We start from the raw sequence: 15,785 nt of genomic DNA on the forward strand, positions 1-15,785 counted from the left end.
ATAATTTTAGTAAAAAGTGCAGTGCAAACAAACCGCCGAGCTCTGACTTGCATGTGTGTGAATTTTCTTTTGTATCGCTTTATTTGTTAGTGTAACATAAAATTTGAAAGCCTAAAATCTATTTTTTAGTATTATTGGTAGAAAGTAAACAAGTAAGTTTTACATTATTAGTACTAGTGTATTGTAATTTATTCTATGTTAAGATTCATAGTAAGTTATACATTAAGATCACCAAAGTTAAACTAAATATTTACTTTCTAGCTTATATTAAGATTATTTATTAGAATCACTACAGAATAAGTCTAATAAGTACTACCTAGCTTATATCAGAAGTATACATTAAATTATATACTAAACCATTAGTTTAAATTTAAATAACTGCTGTCTAGTCACTAATAAGATATTTAATTCTTATTATTCTTGGAGTACTTCTAGTAATAAACCTAAGACACTTTCGGCTTCTAGCCTCACGAAGCTAGTTTGTAAGCACGCTACGCGTGCACAATCGGCTGAAAAGACGTCAGGTAGTAGTAGGCATACTCGGCAAAGTAATCCGGAGCTGATTAACATATCTGACCGACTCAATGTGTTGTCAGATGATCGACAGACCTGCGACGTATCTTTCAGCAAGAAACATATTTTTTTTTAAATAATAAACATTTGCAATTAGATTTTTAACGTTATAATTAGTGATCTACAAAATACAATCAGATCTGGCTGGTTTATGTTTAAGTGGTAGCTAGGATTTGGCCAGATCCGGTTTGATGGAAAAACTTAGCTTTCCGCGATCGACTTTTTCACTTTTATGCTTAGATTATTGTGTTTTTGCTTAAAAAACTTTTTCAAAGGCATAGTAAACATTTAGTTTAACTTTGGTGATCTTAATGTATAACTTACTATGAATCTTAACATGCTCTTCAGCGCTTTTTAAATTTTTCACAAATAAATTGTTATTTTCATCAGCTTTAGAATTAGTTATAAATATTTATTTTAAAAAAGAACGCTTGTATGAAATTATACTTCAAAGATTTGTGTAACTAAAAAAAAAGAACGTTGATTATTAACTACATTATTTAAACCAAGAGCTCTTAAATTTTTTAAAGGTTTTTGAAGACTGATTAATATTAAAAAAAAGAAATAGAGATATTTAATATTCAAATTTTAAATTAAATTCGGCCTAAAAAATTTGGTTATAAAAAGTTAAAAAAAACTGTCCAGTACTTACAATAAATATGATTCCAATTATATTGTTACAGCTGAAGAATAGTAACTTGTAAGCCATATTATTAAACTGCTTTAACATTTTATATAGTTAAGCAGCAGTGTAGTTGACACAACGCATTGCTACAAATGTATTTCCGAATGCAGAAGTTTTTTTTTTAGTTTTTAACCGAATAGTCCACCATGTCAAAGTAGTACCTACAGAATGCGAAAGATAGTGTATAAGATGTTCATTTATTTTTTGTTAGTGTTAAAACAAAATATTTTGACAGTAATACTGAGTTTCTTTTTTAACAAGATGAATGATTAAACCTTTCTTATTAAATTAGTAGTATTATAATAGTTAATTTTTTATAACTTTGTTTATATTAACATTATAAAGCTTAAATTATTTAGGATCCTAATTTATGGATTTGGTAGATCACCAATCATAACTAGCAATTACAAGTATTGACTATATCTTTTACATTTGTGATTTAAATAAATATATTGATTAATACAACTACTATACATAACTGCAGCCCTCGAGCAGCTTGTTCAACAAAAAATGTTCTACTTAAAAAATACTGCCAACTTCTGCTTTAGAACATTGCAAGAAGTTTTTGCATATATATTCAATTGTACTTTACACATAAATTAAGCTTCTATCCAGTTAATAATTACATACTAAATGCTGCTAATTTGGTCTAACAAAAAACATCTTACTCGTTTATTTTTTAAACATTCTCAAGAAAAACTGTATTTTAAAACAAAAACTATTAAATAATAAAATATCTTACCACAAGATGATTGAAATAAACATAATAATACAACATAATCTAAAAAGTTAACGACCAAACAAAAACAATTATTCATCTTTCTATGTTTTTTTTAAAACTATTCTTCTATCGAAGACACGCCATCACTTGAATCTGATTCTCCACTTTCTTCCTCTTCTTGCTTTTTTATTTTCTCTCTAATTTTTTCTTCCCAAATGTCAAACCGCTGTTTTAAATCGCTTACACTTCTTTTTAATTCAGACGATGCCTGAAAATGCATTTTTTATTAAAAATCATTTTCTTAACTATTAATAGAGAAATTATTTAAAGTATTAAATTTGTTTTTTTTTATGTTACTTGTTTAGCAAACAGTATTGAAAACACAACTAGATAAATAGAAAAAATCAAAATGATTTGAACCAACTTACTTTTTTAAACATTGCATCTAGAAGGCTTGTATTTTTCTCATTTAGCTTAATAATAGGAACGATAATCTTTAAAAACTTTTGGTCTTCCGATTTAGTCCAAAACAAGTCTGCTGTAATCAAACATCGATTAAAAGTAATAATATAAATAGTCAGGTTAAGTGCATTTCGCAAACTTAAAATGAATAAAAAGTTCAAAATAAGTAAATAGTGTACTTACATTTATTTTTTTCTTCTTTCTTTAATGTATCTTTCTGTAAAATTTTCTCCTCAGGTTTTTGTATTTGTTCTTTTCGTAAATTTTCTTCAACGATTGAAGTAGTTTTAGGCCTATATTGTATCAAAAAAAAACTAAGAACAGTTGTTAAAAGTAGAACTAAAAATTATAAAAATAGCTATGCATTAAAAATAGCATTTTACAAAGCTTTTAGTTAAAAATAAAACAATTGTATTGTCAATTAAGAATAATTACTAATCTTTATAACTGTACAAGAAATTTAAGAATGCAAAAAAGTTATTTTTTCTTTTTCTTCTTAAAAGATTTATTAAAAAGAAACTGCATATAACAATGTTAGTTAATTATACTGTTGTTTAAAAACTTATTCATGCGTGAAGAATATAAACAAAAATAAAAATGTTGCATATTCGAAAATTCAAGCATATCAGAGTACATTTAGGTAAAATTGGTACTAGTTTAAAAAAAAAAGGATTGAATTAATATTAATATAATGAGTCAAAATAAAAAAACTGCAGACACAGAAACAGATTTTTACTAATAAACTGGAAAGCAGACAAAACTTAAACCAAATCATAATTAAAGTAAAAAATAGGCTATTTTTCTTGACATTTGACTTCAATTGGAAAAAAGGTTTTTTTAAACAGTTCTTAATTCAACTTAGATAAATTTTTAGAATTTTTTTTAGATAGTTATTAAATCCGTCTAAATTTTGACTGTTATGTTAACTTAACACAAATTAGATTTTGAAATCTTCAGCGACTTTGAGTTTTATTAATGTTTTGTTGATTCTTGGCTTAAAACCACAATTTTAGACAATTCTTAATTTCATTTAGATAAATATTTTATTATTATTATTTTTAAAAAGAAAAGCTCTGGATTCAGTTTTTTTATTTTGACTCATTATATTAATATTAATTCAATCCTTTTTTTTTTAAACTAGTTCCAATTTTACCTAAATATACTCTGACATGCTTGAATTTTCAAATATGCAACATTTTTATTTTTGTTTATATTCTTCACGCATGAATAAGTTTTTAAACAACAGTATAATTAACTAACATTGTTATATGCAGTTTCATATTTTATTTTTGCTTGAAAAGGTCGCAATCTCTTGTCACCGAAACCAGTCGCGAATAAAATATAAAATTTGCATAAATCTATTTATATAAGCTCTTTACATCCCAGTAAATTGAGCATTCTTTTTTAGGTCTAAATAGAAAAACTATGATAATAAAAAAATTATAAAAAACAATAATTAGAAGGAAATTTAAAAATTTATAAAAATTACTATATTTAAAAACTTTTTTTTATCTGTAACTCAAAAAATAGTTTTAACTTTAAAAAAATGAAAAACGTGTATGTAGATCTAAATTCTAGTTAATAAGATAATGGTAGTAAAACATTTTTTAAAAACATTTATTAAGAGATATATGAACAAAAACACAGAATTATTAAAAGTTGATTTGTCGGAATTTAAATAGTAGTGCACCCATTGTAGTAGTCAAACGGATAATCTAAAAATAGCAAAACCATAAAAGTTTTATTATCAATTAAAAAAATCTAACCATTGCTTATTTTCTGCATTAGAAACCGCTTCTAGATCTATTCTTGTCTTGTTTAATACTGAAATAACAATATATTTTTTATGGCAGTCAAACATTTTTACGAAATGAAGTAAAAAAAATTGAACTAACTTTTAGCTTTTTTGTTATGGAGCGCTTTTTTCTGAGCTTTGAGGTCAACTGAAATAAGAAAATAACTTTGTAACATTAGCAAAATCTTAACAAAAACAAATAGTAACTTTGTTTTTATTTAAGGAAGGTATACCATGCTCTAAATATTAATTGATAAATCAAATTTACATTCGAGTTAATGTTTAAGTTGTATGATTCATTGATTAAACAAATAGCTGTTGGTAGAAAAAAGTTAGAGTACCTAAATTTTATTAGAAGAGGGATAAATTTTTGATGTGTGAACTCCAGGAGCAAAGTTTAGCAAAACATTAAATATACCAGAGTGCCTAATTTGAAACTATTTATTTAAATTTATCTTGGTCAACACTCATCAGTAAACATTCTTAGTAAAATTAAACAAAACCAAAATACAATATAAAAAATATTGTAAATGCTTAAGACTAATATGACGGTTAAGTACTTGCATACATCATGTTTTAAAAAACAAACTTGTCCTGAATTGAGTAAAAACTTATTGTGCATTATTTGAATGTATATATAATGAAAAATAATTACTACAAGTCCAGACAGTTGCTAAGCTTAACTGCTAAACTTTAGATAATGCCAAAAAATTGATTCACGAAAATGGGTTCGACGTCAAAGTTGTTTGATGACATACACATTGTTATAAGAATAGAATCAAAGACATTATGTTCAATGAAAGATATTAAGTAAAACAAGAAACTTCCAGGTCTTTGTGTAGCTGATTGCCTTCTGTGCTCAACCAAAGAATGGCTTGACCCTCAAAGTATTACAAAAGGGTTTTCAACAGATCTATCTGCAAGTGAGAACATGTAACTTTGGAATGACTTATCTGCAATTGTAACTAAGGCGCCTAATGAATTTTCAATAAGAAAAGGGTTAACTCAAAAGCCACTAACAGAAAGTGAACAGCGCGTTATTACAATAACTCATTCGTATATTAATGTCATTCGATAGTTCATCAGATTTCTTTCTAGAACTATTGCAAAAGTAAATAAGTGGAGAATAAAATTTTTTGGTAATCAAACTGATTATGTGAATAAATAAAAGATTAATTGTTGGAAAAAAATTAAACAAAAGACTGGTTTAACATTGGAACAAGTCAACAAAGTGGGTCATAGCGGGACAACAACAAAGACGGGAGATGCTTGCAAACAGCTTTAATATTATTTCAAAATGGGTTCAGTTATTGTTGAGATTGTACCTGAAGCTAGACGAGCAAATGTTCTTATATTACACAATAAATGGGTGTGCTTATTAAATTTATTTCTTCAATAACTCAATTGTTAAAGATGCCAATAAAACTTTGGTAAGAGATGTAGAAAATTTGCTTATGGCTAGTTTCATTTCAGCAAAATTGAATTACACACTGCATGGATCTATACAGCATTCATCACAATTAATAAAAGTAAATAATAATTATGGTCGAAACTTATCTGAAGAAGCTTTAAAAGCAAACGTCAAATACTTAAGACGTTACATGGAACCGTTGTCTCGCAAGTGAAGTGGTGAACTACAGCTTTAAGATGTTTTGACCAGGGCGCTTGAGCGGTCAAACCTAATGGTACAAGAACGAATTCGTTCTTTTAAAAAAGCTTTATACTGTACATTATGTATGGACAGTGATCATACCTGTCTTAGCTGTGCTTTGAATAATGACATTCAAAGCAATAATTCATACAGAACACTACTAAAATCCTGTTGTAAATTTATAATAAGTGCAGATAGATTTCTTTCACGTTGTGGTTATTTTATTTAAATTCTAGGGTTAATACTCAAAAAAAATTTATGAGTAGTGAAATTGTTGTTTCTTAATTATTTATGCATAGTTTTTTAGTTAAACAATTTTTTTTTTTAATTTACACTCAATCGTATATGTGTTAATTTTGCAATTATTAAATAGTTTGCAAAAAAGTAGATTACCCAGCTTTATTGTTTTATTTTAATAATACTTTATTTTACGACGGCTTTATACTTGTGAAAGCAATCATATAAGTTGTACATGTTTATGAATTAAAATGACAGAATCATTTGTTATAACTAAGAAAACAAATAATGTATGTTTATTACTACGCATTGTCACAAAGGTAAAAAATCGGTTTTACTTAATCGATTTAAACACCGTTTAATTTACTTAAAATCCAGAACATTTTATTATTTTTGGTTTAAAACTTCTTTTAGCAAGTGCATGCTTAAAACATTACCAAATCTGCAGACTAAAATCAGTTTAGGTAGATAAATAAGTTTTTAATTATGTATGTCTATTTCTAGTTTAGAGCAATTTGGGCCCACTATGATATACTAACCTAACTTTTGAAATAAAAGTTTATTAACTAAAGCCATTTTATACTTCAAAGTAATACAGTTCAAGCTTTGACCATACAAATATTCTGTAAAATACATATAATAAACTTTGCTTTATTTGTAGATTTTTCACAAATTCCAACTTAACTTAGTTTATTTTTAGTTTTTTACAATACTTTACTTATTATTGTAAAAAATTTAAAGCGGCACTTAAAATTTAAAGAACAAGTTTTTATAATCTTTTTTATAAATTTAACTAATTTTTTACCAAATTTTACATAGTTTGCCACTTTTATTTTTTTTATTACAGAATTGCAGTTTGATAATCCGTTCAGCAGTGATAGTTAGAAACCGTCTGAACTTGTAACAATTAATTTTAAATAAAAGAATCTTCAATTTTAATTGAACCCTTTGTTAAATCTGTTTTCACCACATATTTAATGTGTAAATATGTAATTACTAAATTAAACTTAACAAAACTGTAGCTAGTACATTAAACTTTGTAAAACTTAAGTATTAAAGAATAAAACTTTAAAACCGATTAAAAAAACTATTTCAAAATAAGATAGATAATATAGAAATATAAAAGGATTATTGTAGTCAACAACCTCTATTTACAAAAATTTTTTTTTTAAGCTTAAAAGGTAAAAAATATTTATCATTAAAAATACTTAAAAATATTTTCTCTTGGTGATGTTCTGGAGAATTTTTTAAAGAAATTTCTGAAAGAGTAAGGCAGATTTATGGTTTAGTTCGTCAAGGGCTGCACTGCACTCCTACGGCAGTTAAGTGGAAATTCCGAAGTGTGTACCTCATAAACGAATAAAGTAGTATTATCTATAAGTACAGTTCTCAATGTGGTAGTAATTACCTAGGAAAAACAATTGTAGATTTCCACTTATGTAATGATTAACTTGTGGCAAAAACTCTTAGAACTGGTTTATCACATATATTTAGAAAAAACTACTTTTCCGCGATTTATACCGCTCAGTTAAAAACCATAAGTGGGCAAGAAACTAAAAGGATGTAGATTTTATGTTTTGACGTGAGCAAAAACCATTTTCAACTATATATCAAGCATGTATTAAACAAATAAGCTTAAAACCCCGGTTTATGTACATTGAAAACTTTTTTATATCAGACTACGCTTTTTTGAGTTTTTATTTTCTTTATTGTCTTTTTGAACTTTTGAATTATACTTTCTTATGTGATTGATATAGAGGTTACAGCTTTTTGTTGATTAAGTTTACACCGATTGAAATTTTACAAATTTATTACATGAAAATAGTAAACAGTACTCTTTATTTATACTTCAAACTTATAGACACATAGTTTTCCGACTACTTTCGCATTTATCTTTAATAGAGAATGTCATGTTAACAATGTTTTTAGTTCAATCTAAATTTATGAATACTTTACTACCAACAATTGATAAATTTTTGCTAAGATCCGGATATGATTAGATGTTGATTAAAACAAGACTCGAATCCAGTCGGATCTTGAGTTGTGTTGGAAGGTGAATCAATGAAATTAATAATCCGGAAATTCTTTATCTAAACTTATTTAAATGACCTATAAATAAATAATAATTCATAACAAGTAAGTAGTAGTTTAACATTTCATCACCTTGCATTTGAAGGTTATGTTCTAGGTACATTAAAAGCAACTTAAAGTATTTCGGATCCAGGCAATCTTGAGTTTAAAAAAGAAAGTGAATCTTACCAGTTTTTACATTTAATAATTACATTTATTTAGGAAATAAGTAAAGGATACTTATTTAACAACTGACTAATTTTCACACTCTTCTTTTAAAGAGTTACATAGTAATTAAGAAATAATAAAATCTTACTTACATTTAGAAGGGTGACCAGGTTTAAACTCTCCATTGGCATCTAATACAATCATCTCATATTTTTTATCTACGTTTGGCTTTTTCTGTAAAATAAAACTGGTAAATATTTTAGACGAAGTTTAACTTTTTGGATAACATGATCATTGATTGTACGAAAATTTCATATAGTAAATTTTTTTAATATTACCAAAAAATATTTATTATTGTCTCACATTATAAAACAAGAAGACAAAAGCAAAAATATGTTATTAAAGTTAGTATCTTATTTTTAAATGTATATCATTAAAGTGTATTTTCAAGTTTTAGAAATACTATATTTAAGATATAGTGTTTTAAGATGAGCTTTCATTTAAAAATATAATAATTATCTAAAGAAATAATATTTTAAAACTGCATAGACATTCACATTTAAGTGTGTTAAAAGTTATTACAAAAAATCTATTAAAAGGTTTTTTTTTACAAACTGATAGTTCCTTAACCTTACTTTAACCGAAATACCACAACAATTAACTTATAAAAGATGCACTGTTTTAATGTATTTCATAAATATCATATACAGTAGACTACCGCTTAAGTACGCAAATTGAACCCGAACAATAAGTGCGTACTTAGCACGGGTAGTGCGTACTTTTGATGACATAGTATAATATGAAATTTAGTTGTTTGTTTTCTTTCTTACAACTAGCCAGATATTTTGTTTTGTTAGAGGGAAAGTACAAAACTACATTGTGTTTACCAAACATTTTCTAAACATCAATGTGTGTACACTTAAATTAAATTATGACTTAACTGTGTTGTATTTGTAGGTTTTTTTTAACTTTGACATCTAGATTTATTTATTTTATAGCATTACAGCTCAAATATCATTGTTCTTTTCACTTTTCTGCAACCACTACATAAGTATTTAGTTAATTAACATTTAATAACAGGACTGTCACAATCTTAGGCCACTTAGACTACTCAGGATTACTCACCCTAGTTTAAAAGTTGTTAAAGTCTCAGGCTAACTCAGCTAGTCAATCATTCTACCTGGAAACATAAACAATCTGGAAAAACTTGATGATTAAAAATTTAGGCAAAAAAACTGGAATTTCTTAGAAGTTCTAAATAACATCCTTTATTTTGATAAATAAATTGTACATATAACGGCACAGTTAAAAATGTAGATTGAATTGGATTTTTAAAACTTTTATTTTTCTAGTTTTGTTAACATAGTTATTAAAATTTGCTATACAATGTTCATTAGTTCAACTTCAAGCAACTCACAGTGACACTAAATCTTTTAAATGCTGTATTTATCCAGAAGGTAGATTTTTTAAAACTAGTTCTTTAATTTGATTTTTAAGTAAAAATGAAAGTAAATTATTTTCTTGTTTTTCTGGACAAGTGCGTACTTAAGGCGGGTACGTATAAAAAAAAAGTGCGTACTTAAGCGGTAGTCTACTGTACTCGTGCAATAATATACGCTACAATTTGAGTATACAAAATATTCACTACGTCTTCAATCTTTTAGCTTATCACTTTTTAAATTTGATCAGCTTTTTTTATTTACAAATAGAAAACTTATTATGGAAGTTAGTAAGCAAATGTATATTAAAAAAAGCGCTTTAAAATCTTTTAGGCTAAAAATATAATAATTTTACTTCCGTTAACCTGTTAATTTTACTATCAATAATATTTACAAAACCTTTTCATAACATAAAATACTTTCTTTTAAAACATTAATCGATTGTTGCTTTGTAAGGTTCCTATTTAGAAGTATGATATGTAAGGTAAAACAATAGTTATTTGAAATATTAAAAACTTATTGTTAATTTTTAAAATATTTTTAATAAATTTAAATAATTTAACTTCCATATTCTGTTATAAACCGGGTTCCATAAAAACACAACACTAATAAAGTTTTAACTTATGAGTAAACTATCATTTATTATGTTAAAGTGATAAAATACGTCTAACATTTTTGGCATTGTAAAATAAAAATTAAAGACACTATATTTCTAAATATTTTTTAGATTTTAAAAATAAATATGTATATTATACTTTTACATTTTATTCTATTACTGACATTTAGAATAGAATCATCCCACACAACTGTTTCAGACTGATGAAATCTACTTGGTGGTGGTCGCTCTTCAGGAAAAAGCCTGATAAAGTCTTCACAAAGATACCTTTCATCTTTTAAAACTTTTAAAACAGTTTCTTTCATCTATAACATAACTTTTTTTTAATGAAAAAAGTAGTTTCAGTAACGATAAGTGTTTGTTGATAATAATTATCAAATTTTTTTCGACTGATTATATTGAACTAAGTTTTGGGTTTTTCTAGCACACTGATTAAAAATATATATACTTTTTGTAAGCTGGCTCTAGTTTTTTGAGAATTCAAGCTGGGTTTTTTTATTGTAAATAAAATATTTAAGCTTGCAGTAATATTAAAAAAAAAAATTAAACAAAAGTTAATTGATCGAAAGCTAACTTTTATGATAAAACTAACTAAACAAAGATATTTTGAAGTTCTAAATGACAAATGCTGAATTAGATGTAAGTATCTAACAGTTAAATTGAAAATTTAAGACAGATTTTGAGGACACGAAAGTCTTTTCCTATATTTTTAATAACTAAAGTAAACTGAATACTTGCAAAATAATTTTATATTAAATTAATGTAAAAATGTACTTTCATCTTATTTTTTTGCACTATTCATTTGAGAAATGAAGTAACTTTAAAAATAGGGTTGCCAAAGGTTTTTTGAGAATTTTTACATGTTTTCTAAATTTCTTCCCAGTTTTTTTAAATGAAAACTTTTTTTGTCCATTTTTAGTATAAGATTAAGTTTAAGATAAAAAAACCGTCTTCAATTACATAAAAATATTAAAAATGTACTGTAATGCTACTTTAAATGTGCTATATAATAAATAAAATTCTAAATTATTAAAAAAATATTGTGAATGATTTTTTGTACTTAATCAAAATCTAATAATATTTCAGGTAAAAACTGTTAAAAATTCAGGTTTTTAGTGATCTCGTTTAAAATTCCAGATTTTCCCTGTTTTTTGTCTATGATGTCAAATTTCAGGATTTTTGACAACCCTAAAAATAGATAAATGGTCGAAGTCTTGATTTATTATTTTGTTTTTATCATTTCTTGATGACTACCAATCTAGTTTATACCAATAAAAGTAAAATAAGCCATAGTAAAATGGTTTTTAAAACATTATATTTTTATAATTTATGTTAAATAGATTTCCCCATACTTATAGCAACACAAATTTTAAGAAAAAAAATTAGATTTTTTTCGAACATGTACAAAGCAATAATTTACTTAATAAATAAAAACTTGTTTATATTATTTTTGGTTGTGAGTAACTTCTACCAGTGTATTAAACTGAATTTAGAGGTTTTATGAAATTATATGTTATTTCTTTTTAATCCATTATTTTCATTGTTTTTAAGTCTTAATATAAATTTTATTTGCTTCTAAATACAGGATAAGCCACTGATTTTTGATAAACTTCTTCCCGATTTTTGAAAGTAAATGTTTTTGGGTCTATTTCTAGTTAAAAGTTAAGTTTGGAAACTGTGTTAAATAGTATAACAACATTAAAAAGATAGTGTAAATGTACTTTAGATATGTTTTTTGTTAACATTTTTTTTGATGATGACAAAAAATGTTACCTATATGACAGATTTTTCGTGTCTAATAAAAATTATACTACTTAACATGTAAAAATTGTATAAAAATTCAGGTTTTTTGTTCGAAATTTCTCAAATTCCAGATTTTTTAGCCTAAATTGTCAAATTCCAGGTATTTCACGGTTTCGTGGCAACCCTGTAAATATCAAGTTTATGAAGCAACAGTTCAAGGTGCTGAAACTAAATAAATTGAAGTTATTGCAATTAGTAAATTCCGAGTTAATAGCCTGTGTTAACATTTTAAAGAAAACTGCTTGTTCTCAAAGAGTTTTCTAACTACATTAAAGAATAATTTTAAAAAAATATTAAACTTATTAGTGAGAGTTTAATTTAATATATTAGCATTTAAACATTATGTCCAACGTAGATAAAGTTTATAACGATATCAATATAAAACCAGTAATTTGTTTACATACGTAATTGAAGCAAAAAATTATTTTTAATACTATCACAAACTATTTTAGCTTATTAACTAGAGCCGTTTTATAAAAGTAGTATTACATTTTATTCAGAAATTTAAAAAGTATTATAACTTAAAGATTTATTTAACTCTTACAATCAAAACTTCCTTTAAACTTCAGAACTTTTAAGTATGTGATTAAAAATTACTTTCCAAAGATTAGTTACACATTTTTGTAAAATATTAGTTTAAAGATTAACTAACTTATCAATGCATAAACCATTTACAAATTATTAGCATTTTCAATTGCTAGAACTAAAAATAATTTAACAATTATTGTACAAAAACACAGTACACACTTGATTGACGGAATAAGACGAATCTGTCGCTAGTTTTTTCAAAACATTATTGATTCTGTTTAGTATCTCAGGCTTGTTTTTTTTGGTGTAATTGATTTCAATGCAACGAAAAAACTTTTTTACTTTATTGTAATTGCTATGCTGTGTTAGCTGAAAATAAATAGCTGTGATGTGATAAAGTACACACGTCTGAGTTAAGATTTTTTAAAAGTTAGGTAAATAGTTAAAATAAAGTTTGTTAAATACATTAAAACTATAAACTTATTTTTTTAAACATTAGGTTTTATTACAGGGTGGCACTGGTTTCTGTCAGTTTTTCTCCAGGTTTTAAAATTTCTTCAAGAATTTTTGAAAGTACTTTTTTTTTGACCATTTTTAGTAGTAAACTAATCTTAAGTTAAAAAAAGTGCTTTTTAAAAGATTTAAACTACTCATACTATACATTATTACTATTATTTAATGTTTGTTTTATTCTATTGTAACATGTACTATCATTTTAAATCAATTTTTTCAAAGTTTTTCTTAAATGATTTTTCAAAGCCTTTATGTTGATATAAAACATAAACAGCCATACAATCTAGTTTTAATTTGTTGTTAGTTCTAAATAGATTTTTTATTATTTATATTTATCAACCTATTTAATTAAATAATGTTTTAAAATTTGCAACAACTAATATAAAGTTAAATTTTTATTAAAAAAATTTGTTAAAAAAGTAAAGTTTCAAAAAAAAATCCAGGTTTTTCTGCCTAAATTTTAAAATTCCAGATTTTTCAAGGTTTATGTGGCCATCCTGTTTAAAATAATTTTCAAGCTCTATTTAAAGTGTAATTAGCTCTAAAGTATTTAAGTAACATTATCACGTCAATTATTCCAAAATTCGACTAAGTAACATAAAAAAATTGCAAGTTTCAGTAATTCAATTCTTCGTTCATAAGCTCTACATATACATATTTAAATTTATAAAAAATTATTTGAGGGATAGTTTCAAAAAAATTGTCCAATATATTTGTAATGAAATCAAAAGTTTTTAAAGGCCATAGGTTATGGTTAATACTTTTACAACGTGCATTTTTTTGTAGAGTTTTAACTAAGCTACAAGTTGCTTTTTATACAGGGTTGCCACGCAAAATGTTGTAAATTTAGCCTATCTTTTCAATGATTTTGACTTTTACATTCCTCTTAGGTACGCGGTTTAAATACGCATTTCCAGTTTGATACGCACTCCGAGTATACATATTTTGATAAGTACGTAATTTGAGTACACATATTTTGATATGTACGCATTTTAGTACGCACTTCTTACTCACTACACATTTTTGAACCAAAATAAAAAAATTCTGTCAGGTTTTTTTTTTAATTTAGACTAGCTACAAATTTTCTATTCAGTAGCTGCTGTGTTCAGAATGCGAATCTTCAGCGAAAGATAACTGTAATAACAAGTTATTGGAATGTAAAAATAAATAATAAAAACTTAGTTATAAAAAATTTGGCACTGAACTAGGTAAACTTTTTTCTCACTGCTTTCATCTTTCTAAATAATCTTTAAGAGTAAAAAATGTGAAGCAAACTACTGGTAAAGAATTTATAATTATAACACACAAACTAAATCATAATTAATTCCGCAACATAAAAAACGGTTTTAAAATTTAAACATTTGTAGTTAACTTAATTATAAAGATATTTAAATAAAAAAACAGTCTGACTCTAAAATTTTTCAAAATAGACTTTTGTTTATATATCAAAGTTACATTTAAAAAGTTTTCTTACCACAGATCATCAATACTAAAATAATTACATACAACAACTACTTGTACAAATAGGGTAATAACTCAACATGTTTCTAGAAATTTTTGCAATTTTAGTCTGACTATATAAAATATTTTTTTTTTAATTTTATTATTTAAGGCTTTGAATTTAATGATTTTGTGAGGAAATTTCTTTGAAAATTTTTCAATTTAAGTCTGATTTCAAAGGATTTTGTTATTTTTTTTCCATTTTAAGGCTTTGAAATTCAAGTAGTTTTGTAAATTAGAACTGACAAATTCTGTCATTTTACCATTTTTAACTAAAAAAAATGACTTTTTGCCATTTTTACCTAATAAAAACTGACTTTTGGTCATTTTGACCTCGAAAAATTAACTTAGCCTGACCCGTGGTAACCCTGTTTATAGCTTTTTAATACTTAAACTAATTATTGTGATATATCCAGTTAAAGTCGGAAAATACTATAGGTTCTTGGGATGAGAAAACTGAAACAGTGAAAAAATAAAAACATCTAGTAATATATCTCCCTACGTTTTTTGAGGTAAATACCTCAAATTTTCGGAATATATTCCTTGCAATATATAAAAAATCTGACGTATGGTTTTTCACTAACTTTAACTCAATCTTATTTTTCCAAAATAAACAAAATAAATTTTGTAAGTAATTTTTTTTGATAATAATGTGCAAATTAAATATTTTATTTTCTACCAGGTTTCAGTGGCAAAAAAAAATACGATTTTTCAAGTATTATAAAAGAGTAAACTGCACATAACAATGTTGCTTATCTATTATGTTATTTAAAAACTTATTCATGCATGAAAATCTAAGATTTCAGTAAATCGAGCAATCTTTTTTAATTAACAAATAACTATATTGTTTTTTACTTTTTAAAAACTCGTTATTATAACAGTGAAACATTAAATTGTTTGTAATAATCTGTTAAAACAAAATTTAGGAAAATTTCCTAAAAACTTAAGGTATTTATCTCAAACAACTAAAAGAAAGTATATTTATAGTGATTATTATTTATTCAACGTTTTATTTTTTTCTCCT

At 25.2% G+C, this 15,785-nt stretch overlaps 1 protein-coding gene across 3 annotated transcripts in view; it reads right to left on the reverse strand.

The window, feature by feature from the left end:
• Nucleotides 1-1,795: 1,795 nt before the first annotated feature.
• Nucleotides 1,796-15,785, reverse strand: part of LOC145843450 (uncharacterized) — a 59,517-nt gene continuing 45,527 nt past the window's right edge. Inside the window, exons 16-23 of one of the 3 annotated variants that reach the window (XM_082950937.1) lie at nt 12,968-13,117; nt 10,582-10,722; nt 8,515-8,596; nt 4,337-4,384; nt 4,208-4,265; nt 2,625-2,734; nt 2,408-2,514; nt 1,796-2,247 (exon numbers count right to left, since the gene is read on the reverse strand). In XM_082950937.1, coding sequence (XP_082807063.1) covers nt 2,098-2,247; nt 2,408-2,514; nt 2,625-2,734; nt 4,208-4,265; nt 4,337-4,384; nt 8,515-8,596; nt 10,582-10,722; nt 12,968-13,117 — 846 coding nt within the window. In that variant the 3' untranslated portion in view covers nt 1,796-2,097. Of the gene's footprint in view, nt 2,248-2,407; nt 2,518-2,624; nt 2,735-4,207; nt 4,266-4,336; nt 4,385-8,514; nt 8,597-10,581; nt 10,723-12,967; nt 13,118-15,785 lie in introns of all 3 variants that reach the window. The other 2 variants (XM_082950936.1, XM_082950938.1) reach the window with 2 other exon arrangements.

This window comes from Thalia democratica, chromosome 8, assembly GCF_965202585.1.
Source record: "Thalia democratica chromosome 8, ktThaDemo2.hap1.1, whole genome shotgun sequence".
NCBI classification, from domain to species: Eukaryota; Metazoa; Chordata; class Thaliacea; order Salpida; family Salpidae; genus Thalia; species Thalia democratica.